Here is a 22,321-nt window from a genome sequence, read left to right on the forward strand (position 1 = left end):
TTGGGACAGAGAGAGACAGAGCATGAACGGGTGAGGGGCAGAGAGAGGGAGTCGGCATCACCTATTTAACACACAGATCCACCCACCTCCCTCTGGTAACCATCAATTTGTTCTCTACAGTTAAGAGTCTTTTTTGTGGTTTGCCTCTGTCTCTTTTTTCCCCTTTTGCTCATTTGTTTTGTTTCTTAAATTCCATATGAGTGGACTTATATGGTGTTTGTCTTTCTCTGACTTACTTTGCTTAGCATAATACTTTCTAGCTCCATCCATGTCGTTGCAAATGGCAAGATGCCATTCTTTTTTATGGCTGAGTAATATTCCATTGTATGGAATACATCTCTTTATACATTCATCAATCCATGGACAGTTGGGCTGTTTCCATAATTTTGCTACTGTAGATAATGCTACTGTAAACATTGGTGTACATGTATCCAAAAGACTCATTTTAAGGAAAGGAAATGAAGGGTTCCCCTACCAAGTCAAGTTCATTGAATGCAACGTTTCTTATTATTTTGTCTAATAAATTCTTGTTTTCTGAGCTATTATTAGAATTTCTGATTGTCCTTTCATCATGCTTAAGGATTTCTGAAAATTGAAGTCTTGCTTGGATATAGACAAAATTCTCTAATATTTCATGTATTAATTACATGATTTGCTGAGAGCATCTATTTTATACTGTAGAAAACGAGAATACCTAGTAAATGAGAAATAAGAATCTTAGACAAGCTCCTATGAAGGTCTTCACATTGTATTGCAGATAGGTAAGCTTGGCAACAAGCACACATCTAAAGATACTGTGTTGACGTCTAAAGGTGCATTTCCAATATCAATTTAAGTTTATTGCTTATATTGCTTTTTTTAAATTACATTTCTTTCTAATTTTGGATCTTTTGTGGCACTTAGGGCCATAGTGCAGAACACAGATTTTTTAATTCACTTATTTATTTGACAAGATGCTTATAGCACCTCTGTTACTAGGCACTGCTTTGAGTGTTTTATAAACTTAAGTTACATAATTCTCACAATAATCCTATGAAGTTAGTAGTGGTAGTATCCTCATTTTGTAGAATTGGAAGCTGGAAGCAACAAGGATATTCAGTAACTTGCCTATGGTCACACACCTAGTTAGTAGTTACAATCAGGATTTAAACTCAGGTTGTCTGGCTCTAGAGGCTGCACAGATATACTTGCTGCCTCCCCTGACCCTTTTCTTTTTGTCATCTCAAGCCATTTTATTCTATTTCTATGACTTGATTATTTTAATCTCTACAGAAATAAATACACCTTCAGCATTCATTCCATTTGTAATCCTATGAAAAGCAGACAATACAATTGGATCTTGTCTTCTAACCTCCAGAAAAAAGTCAGTTAAAGGAAGGCTACAGATTTTAAAAAGGCATCAAATTCTCCTTTGTCTTCTGATAACAGCGGTGCTGTGTGGAGAACAACCATATACACTATAATCGTGAATTTATTTCAACTTAAGCTATGTTGTTACTGTGAATACCTTCACAGGCAATTCTTGCCATTCCAAATGCTAAGTTCTAGAAATCATTTTGAGGGAATAAAGGCCTCATAGCACTGTAACAACCAATTATGTTTTTTTTTTTTTATTGTTGTCTAACAACCAAAATATATAGGAAAAAGGCCTTAAAACAGTTTTTAAATTTTTTAAGTTTATTCATTTATTTTGAGAAAAGGGAGCATGAGCAGGAAGAGGGGCAGAGAGAGGGAGAGAGAGAGAGAATCCCAAGTGGGCTCCATGCTGTCAGTGCGGAGCCCTACACAGGGCTGATTTCATGAACTATGAAATCATGACCTGAGCTGAAATCAAGAGTTGGACACTTAAGGGTGTCTGGTGGATCAGTCTGTTGAGCATCCAACTTTGGCTCAGGTCATGATCTCACGGCTTGTGAGTTCAAGCCCCGCTTTGGGCTCTGTGTCAACAGCTCAGTCTGGAGCCTGCTTCAGATTCTCTGTCTCTGACTCTCTCTGTCCTTCACTGCTTGCGCTCTGTCTCTGTCTCTTTATGAAAAACAAACAAAAAAGAGTTGGACCCTTAACTGACTGAACCACCCAGGTGCCCCAAAAAAGATTTTTGAAAGAAAAACAAACTTTTTATCTCTGTAGCAATTGTGGTTGAGGGCTACATTGCCTGTATTCTCAGTGGATTCGTTAAAAATGAACCATTTTGTGTAATTATACTGTATAAAAAAAACTGAAGCAGAAAATGCCATGTATCCAGTGTGTGCTTGGTTAATGTTGGTTAATGTTACCAAAGATGTCCTGACAGTACTTAATCTCTTTTCTTGGATTCCTTTTATCTAAAAGGCAAATGCTAGTATTTGAAGTTTGACTGGGGTCCATTCATTACAGTTCTCATGAGCTGCTCTGGAACTGACCAAAGACACTGAATTGAATGGCTGTAAGCATGCAAAACTTGTGTTTAGGGCTCTCAAATGCAGCTTTAAAAAAAGTAATTTAATTTCTTCTTTCTTGTGAACAGATTGAAGACCAACTTCCCATATACCGATCACTGCACAAATCCAGGCTATTTGTTAAGTCCAGTTACAGTACAAAGAAACATATGTGGAGAAAATGCTAGCGTGAAGGTCTCCATTGAAATTGAAGGATTTCAACTACCAGTTACTTTTACATGTGATGGTACGTTTGTAGTTCCCCAGCTATCTTGTTAAGCTTTGATTAGGCGGAAAATGTTTAAAATGTTAGTTTGAATTATTCTTGACCTTGTTATCATTAGATACACTTTAAAAGAATTTTGTGTGTGTGTGTGGTAAAATAGTTAATATTCATTAGTTATCCTTTTCAAAAAATTGGCATACGTTTGCATAGTTTTCTGGTTAAGACTAATGGGAAAACAGTTTACCTTTATTACTTCTATTACTGCATATTTCTCTGAAAAATGCTGAGTAACTTTGGTTAATTGGTGGCTGGTGGCCAAGGTCCCAAAGCATGAGATTGAAAGGCTAATTATAGTCCAGTTCTTTTTTTTTTCTTTCCATTTTATGGCAAGAAGAATACTTGTTTATAAAGAACTGTCAGTGAAATTAAAATTCCAGTTATCTTGTTAAGCTCCTCTAAGGAGAAGATAATTCTCCTTTGGTTCTAACTCTCTCTTCCAGATTTGATGTGGATATCCTTTCTAGAAATGTATCCTAAAGTCTGTAGGAACTTTTCTGTCATAATTTACTGCTTCTCATGATGTATATTGCTTTACTGGAATTCCAATGGTAGAATAAGGTCCTATATTTCTGTAGCACTTTGACTTACAAATGATGCCATTTTTTTCTATAATGGTTATGATTAGGAATATGTCCAATATTTGGATACTTTTCTTTGTAGCTTTGTACTTTTCAAGCCCCTTTGAAAAAATAGAAATCTGAAACAAAAATGTTAGCCAACTATAATAATCATTCTTTTAGTTTCTAAAGGAAGAGTTATTCTTATAAAACATACTTTAAATTTTGGTTTGGGGAATTGTTTAAATCCATATGCTATGAGAATTAATATGAAAATTGAAGGAAAAAAAGGTCAGTAAGCCCCTTGATTGAATAATAAGTATTGATAGCAAATGTTTTAATTTGTATCACATTTTGACTTGATGTCTCAAGATATGATTACACTTTGAGAAAATGTCTGAAATGCCTGTAGTTTGGTTCTTTGTAAATATGCACATTTATAATATACATCTCTGTTAAAAAACTTAACCATATTATAGTAGAGGTGTGTCCAAATAATAAATGTTACTGTACATTTGACTGTTCAGAAATGTAGTCATTATTAGATATTTTATGGCTTTTTCTGCCAAGCTGTTGATTTTCGTGAAGTTTGAATTTAATAACTGTCTTCTAAATTGAACATAAGAGATCTAAGTATAGAAATGGGTTACTTTATTATTTTTTTAATGTTTATTTATTTAGGGAGAGCCGGGGAGGAACAGAGAAGGTGGGGGGAAGAGAGAAACCCAAGCTGAAAGTACAGAGCTTGATGCGGGTCTTGATCTCATAAACTGTGAGATCATGACTAGCTGAAATCAAGAGTCAGACACATAACCAACTGAGCCACCCAGATGCCCAGAAATAGGTTACTTTAAAAGGTTACTTTAATTTTTTAATGTGTTATAATCTTAGTAAATAGCTCTTGTCAAGAACGATAAGTGAAGAATACTTCCTACTTGCTGTATTTTTATTTTACATTAGAAAATTTACCAGCAAATATCAAACATTTAAAATGGTGATTTTTTTTTTCTTATGATTTGGTTTAAATCATTGTTTGCTAGATACTGCTAAATGTCATCCTTTTTGGAGGAGTCTGTAATAGGGAGGTGGCTTTCTTAGTTTTAGATCTGCCCTAATCAAATACAGTAACCCCTAGCCCCATGTGGCTATTGAGCACTTGAAATATGGCTAATATAGAGTGAGATATGCTAGAAGTATAAAATACATGGTGAATTTCAAAGAACCAATTTGAAAAGAAATAAGATGTCTCAGTAATTTTTAAATACTGTTTTTATGTTGAAATGATATTTTGGATTTATTAGGTTAAATAAAACATGTTGGAATTAGCTTCACCTGTTTCTTTTTACTTTTTTCAACGTGGCTAGTAGAAAATTTTAAATTTCATATGTGATCTACATTATATTTCTATTGTATAGTGCTCTCTTAGATGATAAATACATTCTGAATAAGTGTATAGAGTTAAACGAGCAAAATGAAAATGATGCCTCTTTTACAGTGAGTTCTACTGTAGAAATCATTATAATGCAAGCCCTTTGCTGGGTACATGATGACTTGAATCAAGTAGATATTGGCAGCTACGTTCTGAAAGTTTGTGGTCAAGAGGAAGTGCTACAAAAGTAAGTTTACTTACTTAACTACTGAACAACATCTTTGGAAATTTCATTTTTAAGGGGTTTAAATTAGAAAAATTTCAAGTTAAATTTGTAGTCCAAAAATATGGTGGGTCCTACTGAATTGATTGGATTCATGAACTTAAATTGAGATATACTTTGTTTTAAGATGTGTATGTATCTAAGACTGTGGAGGGATTTCAGAGACAATTAAGACATGGTATTGCCCTTAAACTTACAATCTTAAATGGGAAAAAAAGGTAATTCATTGATAAGTGAATTTAATAGTTTTTTTTACTTTCTGCTAAGAGTCAATAGTCACGTATTTTTTCCTTCTGTAGCATGGGCCATTACTTTTCACACAGTGGTCAGCTGTGACTTCCTTTTAGTTGCCTTGAAATAGTCATTGTATGAATCTTTTTCTGAACCAGGTAATTTAGCATATACAGTTTAGTTATTTTACAGATTTAATTACTTTCAGCTACTAAAAATGCCCTGTTCCTATTTCTCTTATTTTCTTTTTTACCTTCATCTTTCTTCTTTATTGTGACTCTGTCCATGTAGAATTATTCTTTTATTTAAATGCTCACACTTGGTTAAAAAACTATCTCTACATTTTACCATTCTCTTCAATTTCTGATGCAGATACAAGTTATATTTTACTCTCACCTCTGTAATTTCTAGTTTGAGAATAACATTGATGAATAATTAATCTATTTTAATAGTAATCATTGCCTTGGAAGTCATGAACATATTCAGAACTGCCGGAAATGGGACACAGAGATTAAACTACAACTTTTGACCTTCAGTGCAATGTGCCAAAATCTGGCCCGAACAGTAAGTATGTACCTTATAACTGAATTGCATTTGGTTGACTCTGAGTAATTCTGCTAATTAGCCAATTTGCAATTTGTACATTCTCCAAGATTTCTGGGTTGGACTGGTGAATGGATTGGAATGATGAACTAATTTTATCCACAACAAGGGTTTTCAACAAATGGGGGTAGCTTTTCAATCATGGAGTCTTAGGTAGCCTACTACTCCAAGCTGGAGGCATATTTGAAAATCAAAGTGGAGGAAATAAAAGTTGACTTGTAATTATTTTACACAAGAATGAAAACATTAGGGTCAAATGGAAATGAGGAAGGAGGAAAGATTTTGAATACTAACTGTGGTTTGAAGGAAGAAAAATACATTATTTTTCACCAAATGAAAACTGCTTCTTTTTTTAAAATGCAGTACTTTCTTTTGAAGTTAAAGCAAAAACATTTGATGAATTTTAATCTTTAAAGAGAATTAGTCTTCATTTGGTAGAACTTTGGATAGAAAAATAGCAGTCATTTCTACTTTTTGTTTATTTTCTTAGGTTTTTCTCCTGTGTTTGATGTTTTTCAACCAAGTGAAATAAATTGTTTCACAAAATTCAGTACATTTTAGCAATCATTAGTAACTTCTCTTTTCAGTTTCCTAAGGAATAATGTTCTTGAGAATATTTGCATAGTAAAGACTTATGGTAGAAGAGACCAGTACCTTATTTATTGGGGGTAAGTTGGGGGGAAATTTGATTATCATTAGAAAAAATAATGCAGAAATTCAGATGATCTCTTCCCCATCTGATTCTACCCCACCTTCATTTGGCTGTCATATATCTTTAAAAGTGTTTTGTTTTGTTTTAAACCTCTCTATTCTTTCTGTGTAGAACAGAAGTAGTTTTTACTTTGGGAGCTGCCTATAGATAAAAACTAGACATTTATGTTTTTTTATTTATAAAACAAATTTTTCAGAATATTGATGTACTTGTTTCCCTGATTGGTTATAAATAGTATTTAATTCTGAAAATATTTTAACCTGTTCTGAAAAATCACTGCAGTTTCAAGAATTTGTCATACACTTAACCATGTTTAATTTGGTAATAGAAAGCCCAAAGAGGAGCACCTGGGTGGCTCAGTAGGTTAAGTGTCTGCCTTCAGGTCAGGTCATGATCTCACGGTTTGTTAGTTTGAGCTCCACATTGGACTGTCTGCTGTCCACACAGAGCTCCCTTCATTCAGATCCTCTGACCCCCAATCTCTCTCTGTCCCTTTTCTGCTTGTACACTCTCTCTTTCTCTCTCAAAAACAAATGAATAAAAACTAAAAAGAAACCAAAAAACCAAAAAACAAACCCAAAGAACGGATTTTATTTTTTTGGTAAACATATGTGTATATGTGTTTTTTTAGGCAGAAGATGATAAAACACCGGTGGATTTAAACAAACATCTGCATCAAATAGAAAAACCTTATAAGGAGATCATGACAAGGTGTGGCATCTAAAGCATTAATTCCAGGTTTTCAAACTTTGCTTTTGGATGTGAATACCATTATTTTGGTGAATAAAACAATCATTTCTGTATATAGAATCCTTCAGCCACAGTAACTGTTCTTTATTTCAGATACCCTGTTGACGAACTTTTAGATTCTTACCACCACCAAGTGGACCTGGCTCTGCAAACTGAAGTAAGTCTTAATACACCTTTTGGCATGATGACTTAAGGATTCTTGTCTCTGTTCTATCTTAAATATTAGTGTGGTATTGTATGAAATATTTTAGAAGGACGATTTAAACAATATTCTTGATGTTGATGTTTGATGACTTGTTTTCTGACCCAACTTGTTAACAGAAATTTTCAATATTGCTTGAGTCAGCACTTCACCTCACTTCAGCTTTATTACTAAGAGGAACCTTCAGTTCAATTTAAAAAAGAAGTGAATGTTTACTATATTCTAGATGCTGGAGTTACGAAAATGGATGACCTAGTCCCCACCTACCAGGAACTTAAAACTAGTGATGGATTTAAACAAAATTTCAGTGTAGCATAGAGGTATGCATTGGATTCTTTGGGAGATCAGAGAAGGGCACTTCTTCCAACTTGAGACTTCCAAGGAAAGCCTCTAAGAAGGGAGGTTGCCTGGTTCAAGTCAACAGTATGGGTTAGCTAGAAGAAGATGGTTGGGAAGGACATGTGAATAAAAGCACATAGGTGTGATACATATGTGGAAGTAGAAGCACTTCTGTAACAGGGTAGAGTATGAAGTGAAGGTTGGGAGATGATGTTGGAGATACCTGGACATAAGTTACCACCTTATTCATGTTAAGGAGTTTTACTCTATCCTCTAGCTTAGAGGTCCATATCCAGTCTACTTTCTGTTGTAAATAAAAAATTTTTGGAACACAGCCACACCCATTTGTTTATATATTTTCTATAACTGCATTTGTGTTCTAATACTAGAGGTGAGTAATTGAGACACATACTATATATCCTGCAAAGCCTAAACTATTTATTAATTGCTCTTTTACAGAAAAGGTTTACTGACCCCTACTCTAGCCCTTTTTAGCTGAGGGTAAGGGGTGGGATGGGTTGAGTGACTTGTTTCTGAGTCCTGAGCTGAAATTACTCTGGCCGTACTGTGGAAACTAGATTTACTTCTGGCGGGATTGGTTTTAGGGAGATTATTTAGGAAAGTTTTTTATAGTAGTCCAAGTGAAAGATAATTAGTGTGATAAAGGCAAAAGGAGGGAACTGATTAACAATACTTAGGAGATAAAATTGGTAAGATTTTGGTAGGTAATGAGATGTAAGAAAAGAAATAGTGTAGGATGACTCAGATTTCCAGCTACTATTATATTCTTATCAGCATATAAACATATTTATTCAGTAAATATTTGCAGAATATCTCCTCATCATGAGGCACTGTTGTAGGTGCTAAGGCTATGGTAGTGAACAAAAGAAACTGTAATCCCAAGTCTTAGTTTACACTCTAGTTGCATGAGATGACAATTAAACTAACAAAATATATGCTACATCAGGTGGTAAGCACTATAGAGAAAAATAAATGAGGGTAATGTTGCAATTTCAACATTTGTATTCAGAAGAGACCTCATTAGGAAGGTAAATTTGAGTAAAGAACTGGAGGAGAGGAGGAAGCTATCTGGTTGTCTAGGGGAGGAGGAGTGTGCCTGATATATCTGTCTTTCTAGCTGGAATAGAGTGAGGGAGGGGGACAAGAATGGAAACACATAAATTAGGAAGATATTTTGCTAGCCATAGATAGTGGGAAGGGGGAGGAAGGGGTGGGAGAGGAAGAAACTGTGAGAGGAGCAGATTTGGATGGAAGATGTAGAACTTAATTTTGGACTTTGTGATGACTGTTAGTCACCTTAATAGCAATGTTGAGTAGGCAGTTGGATATAAATCTGGATTTTAATGGAAGAGGCCCAGCCTGGAGGTAGTAAACATGGGAATCATAAGAATATAATTGGTATTTTGAAACCATAAGGAGATCCCCAAGAAAATTACTGCAGGTACAGAAAATAAGAGTTTAAGGACAGCCCTGGGCATATCTTCCATCTTAAAACAAAAAGTCCACATCCCCCTGTAGCAACCACTCCACTTCTCTTTTCTTCTTGCAGCAAAACTCCTTAAAGTTAATCTATTTTTACTGCTTCCACTTCCTCTCTTTCCATTCTTTTATGAACCCACTCCAATCAGGCTTTCATTCTCAGCACTTCCCTGAAACTGCACCTAAGATCAGGACTTCATGATCATGGTTTCAGTAATAAGTTCTTGGTCTTTATTTTTCTCAGTGTTTCTATAGTGTTTAATAGAGGTGGCTGTTTCTTCCTCTTGAATACTCTCATGACCTCTTGGTGTATCATGTTTGTGGTTCTCTGACTTCCAGTGTCTTGCTCTGTTCTCTCACTTGTGGCTTTCTGCTTATGGTGTCTTTATTTTTCTGTCCTCTAAACATAAGAATACCATAGGGCTCAGTTCTAGGATCTCTTCTTTTCCCTTGTGGTCACATTCCAGGTGGTCTCGCTTAATCTCATGTCTTTAAATACCCTACATATACTGATGGCTGAAATTTATACATTCAGGCTAACCTCTTCCCTGAACTCCAGATTCAAATATATTTTACCTGACATTTTTATATGAATGTCTAATTCATTAACATCTCAAATTTAAGATACATGAAACTGAATTTTTTATATTACCCTTCATATCTATTTATGAGTCTTCCTCTTTTTGGTAAATAACAACTCTATGCTTCTCTTTGCTAAGGGGCAAACCTTGAAGTCGTATTTGATTTCTCAAGAAAAAGATCTTTTATATCCCACAATCTATCTAATTCTTGTCAGCTCTATTTTAAAAATACATTCAGAATGTGACCACTCTTTATCACTACCAAAGCTACAGTTCTAGTCAATTACAATAGTTACGACACAGTTGACCCTTGAACAACATGGGGGTTAGGGGCTTTGACCTCCTGTGCAGTCGAAAATCTGTATATAACATCTGTCTATCTTTAAGTAAGCTCTAGGCCCAACATTGGGCTTGAACCCACAATCTTGAGATCAAGAGTCATATCTTCTGCCGACTGAGCTAGCCAGGTACCCACTGTTTATATAACTTCTGGCTCCCCCAAAATTTAACTGCTGATAGCCTACCCTTGGCTGGAAGCCTTGCTGATAACATACATAGTTTATTAATACATATTTTGTATGTTGTTTTTATTGTATGTATACTTTTATTGTATGTATACTTTATTCTTGTACTAAAGTGAGCTAGCGAAAAAGAAATGTTAAAGAGCGCCTGGGTGGCTTAGTCAGTAGGGCATCCCGACTTCGGCCCATGCCATGATCTCACGGTTCGGGAGTTCAAGCCCGCATTGGGCTCTGTGCTGACAGCTCAGAGCCTGGAGCCTGCTTTGGATTCTCTGTCTCCCTCTTTCTCTGCCCTTCCTTTGCTCATGCTCTGTCTCTCTCAAAAATAAATATTAAAAAAAAATTTTTTTTTAATAAAAGTTAAAATCATAAGGAGGAGAAAATACATTTATAGCACTTGTGCTATGAAAAATTCACGTATAAATGGACCCAAGCAGTTCAATCCTGTGTTGTTCTCAGGTCAACTGTAGTTCCTTACAGCTCTCTCAGCTTCTACCCTTGTCCTTCTACAGTCTTCCTTCCACAGGGAATCAAAATGATATTTTAAAAATAAGTCACTAAGTACAATATGGCATCCTGGATTGTATCCTGGAAGAGGAAATGAATATTAATGGAAAAACTGGTTCAGTCTGACTAAAGTACAGTTCAGTTAATAGTAATGTACCAGTGTTAATGTCTTAGTTTTGTCAAATATAACATGGTTACGTTACTTAACCCAGTTTCCTTTAATGTTCTTAAAGGAACTTTCTAACTATCTTAGAGGAACTATCTGTACTGTTTTTGCAACTTTTCTGTAAATGTAAAATTATTACAAAACAAAAAGGTTTTTTAAGAAAAATAATAAGCACAGATAGCATATGTAAAAGAGAAAAAGACAAAAGATGGCTCTTTGAAAAGATTAATAAAATTTATAAACTCTTAAAAGATGCTAAATTATGTTATCCCCTTTTTCAAAATCCTCTTTACCAAATCAGTAAAATTCAGATCCCTAATTGTGTCTTCAGGGCCCTATGTATTCTGACCCCACCACCTCTCTGATCTGGCTTCCTAACACTTTCCTTCTTTGTTCTGGTGGATCTATAGGTATGCTCCCCAGCTGGGATCCTTGTGCTTTTTGTTCTCTTTACTTTTAATGCTCTTCCCCCAGATATTTGCATGGCTTAACCTTCAATTCGTTAAGGTCTGTATTCTAATAAATGTCTTATCGCAGATGTCTTTAGGACCATCTTATGCAAAATAATGATTAAAAAAAATAGTGACTGTCATATATTCCCCATAATTTTTTTACAGTTTTATTGTATAATTTATATACCATAAAGTGTACCCATTGAATATATATAATTCAAGGATTCCTTTTAATAAATGCATAGAGTTGTATAATTATCTCCACAATCCTGTTCTTTGGACCATTTTCGTCACTCCCAAAGGTTTCCATGTACTACTTTTCAGTCATTCCTCATTCCCAGCCCAACCCCCGAATAACACCTGATCTAGTACCTGTCTCGGTAGATTTCCCCTTAATGGAGATTTCATGTAAATGGAATCATACCCTATGTAATACCTGATTTTTTTTTTTCCACATACCATACCGTTTTTAAGCTCTGTCCATGTTGTAGTATATAAGTTGTAATTCGAATCCATAGTTCCTTTTTTTATTGCTGAATACTTACATTGTATGGATATATCATATTTTGTTTATCTGGTCACCAAATAATGGACATTTTGGACAGTTTGCAGTTTTTAGTTGTTATGAATAATGCTGCTGTAACCCCCCCCCCCCCCATATAAGTCTTTGTGTGGATATATGTTTTAATTTAGGTTTTAGGAAAAATCAGGAAGTTGCAGAAGTTTTGATTTCTCCTGGCTTTAATTTTCTAGAGATAAGGTGTTAATTTATTTTACTAAAATGAAGTTATAGGAGCAGTAAAGAAAAATGAGAAAGAGAACTGACCAAGAACAAGTAAAAGGAATGTTAAGTGGTGTGCAGTTTCCTGCTGAAATTGGGGATGTTGAATTTTCTTTGAAAATGCTCAGCTGCCTGGTAGAAGAAGCAGAGAAGAGAAGGCTCTGACCTCAAAGAATGAGTTTAGTTGAAATGAATGTGTGGGGACTGGAGGCAAAGGAGATTGTGATCAGACTATAATATTGTGGTTAAGATTCTCATAGGGTACAGTTTTGGGGTTGATGATGCTGTGAATTTTCCACGTGGACATTTATGTAACTGAGGCTTATTATAGGATATAGAGTAGAAAGTCAGGTGAATAGAGCAAAAATATGGCATGTAGTGGAGGAAATGACCACATGTCCAATTACAAGGCAGATCAGGCCATCAGGGGTCAAGTCAGGGGACAGAAAATACAGTAGTAATTTGAACAGGAAAATTTAAAGAATTGTTAATTAGTAAAAGGTGGTTAATTACTACAAAGGGCAAAAGAGGATTCTAAGGCAGGATTTGGCATTTTATGGCTTGCATACAAAATCTGGCCTATTTCCAATTTTTGTAAATGAAGTTTTATTGGAACACAGCCATACTCATTTATGTATTTACCTGTATCTCTTTTCATGCCATAATAGCAGAGTTGAATTGTGACAGAGACTGTGTGGCCCACAAAGCCTAAAACATTTTATTCTCTGGCCTTTTTAAAAAGCTTGCCAACCATGCTATAAGGGGTCCAGAAATAGGATATAAAAACGCAGCTATCACCTACCTCTAGGTTGAGGAACAATGGATAGTGAAGGAATTGTAGGACTTAATGTAGAACACCCCCCCCTCCCCCCGCCCAGGCTGAATTCCAGCCTCTTCTAAAAGGGTTTGGCTATCACAGGAGCACAGAGGATGCCTATAGCAAAGAGACTTGCTACAGTTGTCAGATTGGGAGACCATGGCCTGAGGGTATAGCTGGAACTGGTCTTTGAGGACCACTGGGATCCTGTGCTGAAGTTTAAAAAAAAAAAAAAAAAAAAAAAGAAGAGGAGGCCTGGAACCCTGATGAGAAGTGTCTTCATGCTGCTATTGCCTGAGTGTCCCTTAGGTGCCCTCTGTTGACCAAACCTAACATTTTGTCGGCTGGCAAAGGAAAAATATAGGTCTAGTTCCAGTATCACAAAGTAGAGCAAAGAAGGGGATTGATTTGGAACTAACTGACAATAAATTGGTAATTGGCACATAAAAAATGATGGAGAATAGTATAGGAGAATGACCTGAGCCTCAACACTGGAAAGGTTTTTGCATGAAGGTGTAGGAGTAAAAGTAAGCAGAAATATAAGTAAGCAAAAATGGGGAGCTAGAAAACAGATTGTTGGGCCCTGAGGACTGCAGGGTAATTGGATGTTTGAGCAAATGAGGTGGTTTCATTGAAGCATAAAGGTACAGGGAACATTCAGTTTCTGGTTGCCAAGCCTCAAAGGTGGAAAAATTTAAATTGTTAAGGGATGGTACAGTACTAAATTTCAGCCCATTTTAACAGTACTTGGCATGTAAGTTTGGCATACATGTTTGATGAATTCTTTATGTAAGAGTGTTTCTTAATGAGATAAGAAACATTATTTTAAAATGATGGAGGAATGGAGAGAGATTTTTAAATCATTCTCATCAGGTAAATGATTTTATAATATATTTGTACATGTATACTTTTGAATTGTGGTGAAATCAAGTATGATTAAATACTACAGAGGGATTGTCCTCAAGAAAGTTTTTTCATCCAATAAAACTTAAAAAGTAATGGTTGTATAGATACAAATGCTGCTTAAAAGTTGACTCATGTCTACTAACTGCTGCCTAATGTTATTAATATGCAGCCAACCTCTGAAGAACTTGGTTTTTGATACCAAATTTTTTGGCAGGAGGGAGAGAAGGATTGGTGTTTTTAATGTGGAACTTACTCCCAAGTAAGAATAAAAAATAACTCCAGTTTTTTTTAATGACTTAGTAATTTGTTAATGATTTATTAGTTATTCTAAGTATGGAATTAATGGCATTTGCATCTGAATAATTGTGTCAGGCAAAATGAAAATCAGACCCAAGTTTTCTTATTCAAAATAAAATAGGTCAGTGAAAAGGTATTTTGTTTATTTTTCATCACAAAAGAGTAAAGGATATCTGTTTATTAAGCACATCTAAAATGTCTGGTTTCTGACTTCATCTCTGAAACTGATCCTTTAAATTCCACATACTTATGTTTATTTTACTTTTTATTTTTAAAGAACCAGCACCGAGCAGTAGATCAAGTAATTAAAGCTGTAAGAAAAATCTGTAGTGCTTTAGATGGTGTAGAGACTCTTGCCATTACAGAATCAGTAAAGAAGCTAAAGAGAGCAGTCAATCTTCCAAGGAGTAAAAGTGCTGATGTGAGTATTTTTTTAGTATATTAGCATTTTGTTACATGTAAGTATGTACTTAAGTGAGTATCACTTAAACTGGGAGATTTTTGCTTCTGTTAGACAAAATGTTATTGTTTCAACCTTGGCTTTTACTTTTGAGTAGATTTGGTCACTTAGTAAAGTTGGGAATTCCTAAGAGGAGATCCACTCCCTCAGAAGAGCTTTGTCAGCATTGATATTGAATACATAGATGCCAAACTGTGAAACTTTTATGTGTAGAGGAGGAACTGTGGCATAAATGAGTTGGTTGGAAGTTTCAAGATAGATACTAAGCTCCAGAACCTGGGTGGTAATGGTTAGTATTTGTCCTCCTGGATGGAGATGTCCATGATTGTCCATGGGGTAAGGTCTGCATTGGGCCATACCTCTTTCCTGTTGAAAATTCCCAGAAGCCTCACTAAGAGTGACTTATTGCCTCAGAAGCAACCAGGTTAGGAGCCCTTTCTCGATAGCATACTGTGAAAGCTCTTCCTATGGTATTTTCATGAGGATTTAATTAACTCTGTTCATAGGGTTGTTCATAGCTCTGATGGGAGGATTAGAGAAGGTGGATCACAAAACACAATAAGTTAAAAAAATTTTTTTCTTTAATGTTTATTTTTGACAGAGAGAGACAGAGCATGAGCGGGGGAGGGGCAGAGAGAGAGGAGGAGACACAGAATCCGAAGCAGGCTCCAGGCTCTAAGCTGTCAGCACAGAGCCTGACGCGGGGCTTGAACTCACAGACCACGAGATCGTGACCTGAGCCAGGGTCGGACGCTCAACTGACTTAGCCACCCAGGCGCCCCAAGACACAATAAATTTAAAGGAAGGAAACGTTATATTGATGATATGCCCCTCAACTGGTATCTAAGAGATACTCTAGGCTCACAGAGAGCTTATATATATGATATGTAGAAATTTGGGTTTCTTTTACCCTTCTTTCTTATTATGTGCTTGTTTAAAAAAAAAAAATATATATATATATGAAATAACTTGGAAATGATCCACTATACCATGGTCCTAATGTTATCTGAGGTTTCTATTCATCATAGTCATTTGCTGGATAAGGGAGTGGGGAGTAGGAGGAGAGCTCAATTTAAATAATTATAAGAGCTTTTTTGAGACCATAAATGGTAATAAATAGAGTTGTAGTTTCTTTAGGGATATTCTTATCATACTAATAGTAAAGCAACTAATAGAATATAAAGTATCATTAATGTATTTATTGCTTTGGGTTTCAAATCTTAATTACTAACCTGGTTTAATGGGGCAGATTTTGTTGAGTTTCTATATTTTGCACTAATTTTCAGTTATTCTGATTTTCTTGATAGTAATCATTTATTTGGGGTTTCACTTTCTTTTTACATTTTTGTTTTGTTTTATTCTGCAGAACCTTTTGGGAGGTTTCCTGATCAAGCATTTAATTAAATGTATTGAAATTAAAGGTAAACATTCTATATTATATCATGGGCAATTTTCCAACTAATTTGTATGTATGTATGCAGGTGACTTCACTGTCTGGAGAAGGAGACCCTAGTAAGAGTTCATCTAGGGGTATGTCTTTAAGTTCTTTAAATTTTAGCAATAATTTTTGCTTCTTTGGGGAATTATATTAACAATTTCTTTAAATCTAGGATCACTGAATCCTGAAAATCCTGTTCAAGTAAGCATGGACCAGTTAACTGCAGCAATTTATGATCTTCTCAGACTCCATGCAAATTCTGGTAGGAGTCCTGCAGACTGTGCCCAAAGTAATAGGAACGTTAAGGAAGCATGGACAACAACAGAACAGCTCCAGTTTACAATTTTTGCTGCTCATGGGATTTCAAGTAATTGGGTATCAAAGTAAGTAACTGTTTAAAACAAAATATATACAGCTTAACCCAGAAACTGTTCTAATCTGGTAAAATGTCAGCATCCCCTGTTCTCTTGATACTTAAATTGACGATACAAGAATTACCACATACCTTTGTGGTTTTCATAAAAATTACAGAGAAGGGGTGCCTGGGTGGCTCAGTTGGTTAAGCATCGGACTCTTGATTTTAGCTCAGGTCATGATCTCAAGATTCGTGGGATCAAGCCCTGCATAGGGCTGTGCACTGACAGGGTGCAGCCTGCTTGGGATTCTCTTTCTCTCTCTGCCCCTCCCTACTCACTCTCTCTTACACTCTTTCTCTCTCTCAAAATAAACAAACATTAAAAAAAAAATTACAGAGCTATTTGAAACTGTTCCTGTAAAAAATATCCCTCCAACTACATGCAAAGAAGGCAGGAAAATAGATGTTTAAACTTACAAATGTAAATGCTAATTAACAAATGAGTCCATTTATGACTGCTGTTTTTCAGCCTTTCCTTTAGAATCAGGGTTATTTGAAATAGTGATGAGACTAGGCTTTAGTGTACTTTTTTCTCTTTAGTAGTTTACTGTTTACTGATTGCTAGGCTTTGGAGTCTACAAGGGCATATTTATTCTATTGAAATTGTTTAAAACATTTGTTGATTTATTTTGAGAGAGAGAGAGAGAGAGAGAGCATGCGCACTTGCATAAGCAGCGGAGGGGCAGAGAGAGAGAGAGAGAGAGAGAGAGAGAGAGAGAGAGAGAGAGAATGAATCCCAAACAGGCTCCACACTGTCAGCACAAAGCCCAATGTGGGGCTTGATCTCACAAACCATGAGATCATGACCTGAGCCGAGATCAAGAGTTTGACATTTAACCGACTAACCGACTGACCACCCAGGCGCCCCTGAATTCAAATTTTAAATGAAAGTTTCATAGTAACAATGCTATAAAGTAAGGTAAAGCCTAGTGAAGAGATACCAAACATAAATTCTGCTTAAATTGAGTTTTAGATTAACAAAATATATAACTACTTGAAAACAATCTATTAACTCATTCAATAAATATTTACTGAGCACCATCTTGGGCAGTGTTCTTCGTACTAGGGATTCAGCAGTAAACAAGGCAACAAAATATCTCTGCCTTCTAGGAACTTGTCTTTAAATGGGTACTACTGCTATGTGAAGGTATTTTGTTCTTTAAAATGTTACAGGGATAATACCTTCCACATCCTCCATACAGACTCATATACACACAAATAAATTTTGGGATACTAATGAGAAGGACAAATACTCAATAGAAGACAATACAGAAAACTGCAGTGATAAGATGGAAAGAAAGTAAAATGCTGAAGAAAAGAGAGACAGCTAGGGGTCTTTTGTGAACCAATGAGATCTAGAATTTGAAATATATATATATTTTTTTTTTAATTTTTTTTTCAACGTTTATTTATTTTTGGGACAGAGAGAGACAGAGCATGAACGGGGGAGGGGCAGAGAGAGAGGGAGACACAGAATCGGAAACAGGCTCCAGGCTCCGAGCCATCAGCCCAGAGCCCGACGTGGGGCTCGAACTCCCAGACCGCGAGATCGTGACCTGGCTGAAGTCGGACGCTCAACCGACTGCGCCACCCAGGCGCCCCTAGAATTTGAAATATATTTTAAATGATTAACAGATTGCATATATGAACAAAGTGGTTAATGTGTAAGCCTAGCAGTAAGTTAAAATCTAGTAGAACCTAAGGCTCCTATTCTGCAAGATTGCCTGACTGTATCTAACCAGCTCTGTATTTGTGGCAATTAGGGGCTAAATCCTTACTGTCTTATGAGAATACAATAGCATGTATTCCATGGATGGAAGCTTCCTAATAGATTGGAAAGACTGGCTCAGTGCAAGTCAGGCCCAAGCCCCATTAATATGCTTAACTAACTAAATTTCAGTGGCTTAGCAAAGGAAAATATCACCTAGGGAAGATAATGTTTATATTTTTTCTTCTAAGAATATACCTAGAAATGAATAATTATCCATTTCTAAAGCTTGTAACTGAGCACAAAATGGTGCTAAGTTCTGTAGCATGACCCCCTAAGACTAGCACCTGGAGGTATATGTTGCCTTCCGTATTCCCTTTTCTTTTTTTTTTTTTTAATTTTTTTTTCAACGTTTTTATTTATTTTTGGGACAGAGAGAGACAGAGCATGAATGGGGGAGGGGCAGAGAGAGAGGGAGACACAGAATCGGAAACAGGCTCCAGGCTCTGAGCCATCAGCCCAGAGCCTGACGCGGGGCTCGAACTCACGGACCGTGAGATCGTGACCTGGCTGAAGTCGGACGCTTAACCGACTGCGCCACCCAGGCGCCCCCGTATTCCCTTTTCTATACTACTTCCCTGTTTTTGTAGAATTTGCAATAGTTAAATTTCATATGTTTTCCAAAAATTCAAATGACTGGTGAACAAATAATTTCATATAATAGCCATTCTTAGAGAAGAATGGCTAATGTTATGCATTTGGATTATAAAATAACAATCAAATTAAAATGTTTCTTTTCTTAGTTATGAAAAATACTACTTGATATGTTCCCTATCTCACAACGGAAAGGATCTTTTTAAACCTATTCAATCAAAGAAGGTTGGCACGTATAAGAATTTCTTCTATCTTATTAAATGGGATGAACTGTAAGTGAAATTTTTGGCTTTTTATTCTTTCAGTATGCTGTCTTTACTTTTTTCCATGTATGCATCCTAGGCTTCATTTTTATTACAATTTCCATTAAAATCCATTAAATTCTTACATCTTAAGGTCTCTTCTAGGTATTATTCTATAGAAAAGCCAAATTCTCATTTAAAAATCTGAAATATTATTAAAAAAAACTACATATTGTTAAATTGCAGAAACATGCCATTAATTCTTCTTAGACTTTTGTTAAGTTAAAACTATAAATTTATGTGTAATTTTAGAAAGATGGTTTGTATAACATTGCTTAGTTTGGTATTCTATAATACTGTATATATGAAACCTAGTTCTTGGTTAACAGCTTAAAAAATTAAATCCATATACAATATATTTTGCACTGTTAATATTTTTAAAACAGGAATCATTAGGCAGATAGATAATAGCAAAGCTTTTACTTTTCATTCTGCATTTATGAAGCGGTTTCCTATTTTTCTTTTTTTTGTAATTTTTTAAATTACAAAAATAATGCATCTCTGAAAACAACCAAATACAAAATTACATATGGGTAAAAGTGTCTTTTTTTTCCCAACACTTATCATCTTATGGCTACTCGGTGACCACTTTCAGTGAGACTTTCAGTGACCACTGAAAGTGAGACTTTCAGACTTAACAACAACAAAAAAGGTAAACATATATGTCAGCTTGTGTGTATATGGGCACACATATAACAAATCTGAAATACTCATAAACATTCATCTAGTTTCCCCTAAAGGAAATAAAAATGACAATTTTTTTTTTCCTAAAATTGACACTAGCCAAGACTTGAGTAGAGGCACTAAGAAATTTTTGAGAGATGTTACATACTTGAAATTTTAATGAAATTTGTTTAAGATTTTGTATAATGCATATTGGCCAAGCTTGCTGCTTAAGTAAAGGTTACTCAGTAGTAAAGATTATTTGATAAGTCAAATAAAATATCTAAACTTGTCAGTCTCATTAATGGACTAAATTTCATATTTGATCTAATTTGTTTTTTCTATTAATACATTTTCCCCCCTTAGAATCATTTTTCCCATCCAGATATCACAATTGCCATTAGAATCACTTCTTCACCTTACTCTTTTTGGAATTTTAAATCAGAGCAGTGGAAGTTCCCCTGATTCTAATAAGCAGAGAAAGGGGCCAGAAGCTTTGGGCAAAGTTTCTTTACCTCTTTTTGACTTTAAACGGTAAGTATTACTAAGTTGTAATGGTGAGTTACTATGGACACATCTGCAGCATCAGAATAGGCTAGAGGACAGGGTGGGGAACAATGACATACATGAAATAATAAGCTGCCTGTTTTTCCAGTGTGATAAAAGGAGGTCATTTCAGAGACCCAGATCAGAAGAAACCAAAGTTATTCTGCTATAGTTTGAACATATCTGTCTGGGTATTCAGAGGATTATTTGCCACTCACTGTTCCAGAGAAAAGCAGCAGCCAGTTCACTCTCTGTCATTTATGCAAAGCACTGTGTTATTGATGTAATAGTCATTTTCCCTTTTCTCTTTTTTTCCTCTTCTCATACTTTCCCATCCTTCTCCAGTTTCAGAGAGTCTACAGCTGTACATTATTTCCTTCTTTTTATCTGACCTACTTCACAAAATTTGTTCTTGAACGTTCTTTTCCCATGTGCTTAAATATAGCATTTATTTCTTTCATTTTTTCTTTCTTCTTCTTCTTTTTTTTTTAAGTTTATTTATTTATTTTAAGAGCGAGAGGGAGAAAATGTGAACAGGGAAGGGGCGGAGCCGGGGCAGGGGAGAAAGAATCTCAAGAAGGCTTCACACTGTCAATGCAGAGCTGATGTAGGGCTCGAACTCATGGACCATGAGATCATGACCCTGAACCGAAACCAGGAGTCAGACACTTAACTGACTGAGCCACCCAGGCGCCCCTATTTTTCTTTTAGTTACTTCCCTCATATTTGAGGAGGCAGTATAAGATTTTTTAATTCTCTGCCTTTAGGTAGGCTTAAATTTTATTTGATATCTGAAATAATTCTGAACCACCAAAGGCTAGAGAAAAACAGTTGAAGATATTGCTATTAAGGATGCGTATTTAGAATCTTTTGCTAAAAATAATCCATAATTACTCTAAAACAGAATATTGGCCACACGAAAGAGCGGAATTGTGCTCTCAGTTGTGATAAGTTAGTGTTAGAGAACAGTTATGTAAGAAAATTAAGTGTAATTGCATCATTATCACTAATTTTTATAATAAAATCATTTTGAAAACCTTCTTGCTCTTGAAAATACCAGGTAGGGATCTTTGTTTCATAGAGAAGTACCATCACTTTTTGCCACTTTTGTTGTCTGGTAATAAATGGGGTTTGTTTTTTTAGATGAATGACATAATGTTCTTTAAAAAATCAAGAGAGTAAGGTGAAGGGCAATTGATTTTTGTTAGACAATTAAATAGTTTGCACCCAACACTCTGCTGTTAAAACAATGAGCAGATGGCATTAAACCTGAAACTTTGCCAAGTAGTACAGTTGATCTAGGTAGGTAATGTTAGGTCTTTGCATTCAAGAAAAACTCAAAGGGAAGATGATTAAACATTAATACTCGTAGAAAGAAAGTATTAATGACTGTAATTCAGTTAACTTACTGTAGTATAGTGATCAGATATCCTATTCTTAAAATTCTTTAACAAAATTTTAAAAAATATTTATTTATTTTTGAGAGAGTGAGAGACAGACACAGAGTGTGAACAGGGGAGGGGCAGAGAGAGAGAGAGGGAGACACAGAATCAGGAAGCAGACTCCAGGCTGAGGTGTTAGCACAGAGCCTGATGTGGGGATCAAACTCATGAACTGTGAGATCATGACCTGAGCCAAAGTTGAATGCTTAACGACTGAGCCACCCAGGCACCTCTGAAATTCTTTTTAAAAATAATTTATGTTTGGGGTGCCTGGGTGGCTCAGTCAGTTAAGCATCTGATTCTTGGTTTCGACTCAGATCATGATCTCCTGGTTTGTGGGTTTGAGCTGGGTTCGGAGCTGGCAGTGTGGAGTCTGCTTTGGATTCATTCTCTCCCTCTCCCTCTCCCTCTCCCTC

The 22,321-nt window shown here is 35.6% G+C and overlaps 1 protein-coding gene across 2 annotated transcripts in view; it reads left to right on the forward strand.

Annotated features, from left to right (window-relative positions):
* Positions 1-22,321, forward strand: part of PIK3C2A (phosphatidylinositol-4-phosphate 3-kinase catalytic subunit type 2 alpha) — a 201,740-nt gene that overhangs the window by 136,607 nt on the left and 42,812 nt on the right. For both annotated transcript variants that reach the window (XM_040495704.1, XM_040495703.1), the window contains 10 exons: positions 2,507-2,664; positions 4,756-4,876; positions 5,596-5,707; positions 7,090-7,169; positions 7,302-7,365; positions 14,555-14,698; positions 16,219-16,267; positions 16,348-16,558; positions 19,102-19,224; positions 20,284-20,451. In XM_040495704.1, the coding sequence (XP_040351638.1) occupies positions 2,507-2,664; positions 4,756-4,876; positions 5,596-5,707; positions 7,090-7,169; positions 7,302-7,365; positions 14,555-14,698; positions 16,219-16,267; positions 16,348-16,558; positions 19,102-19,224; positions 20,284-20,451 (1,230 nt within the window). The remainder of the gene's footprint in view (positions 1-2,506; positions 2,665-4,755; positions 4,877-5,595; positions 5,708-7,089; positions 7,170-7,301; positions 7,366-14,554; positions 14,699-16,218; positions 16,268-16,347; positions 16,559-19,101; positions 19,225-20,283; positions 20,452-22,321) is intronic.

This window comes from Herpailurus yagouaroundi, unplaced genomic scaffold, assembly GCF_014898765.1.
Source record: "Herpailurus yagouaroundi ecotype Mexico unplaced genomic scaffold, PumYag 187, whole genome shotgun sequence".
NCBI classification, from domain to species: domain Eukaryota; kingdom Metazoa; phylum Chordata; class Mammalia; order Carnivora; family Felidae; genus Herpailurus; species Herpailurus yagouaroundi.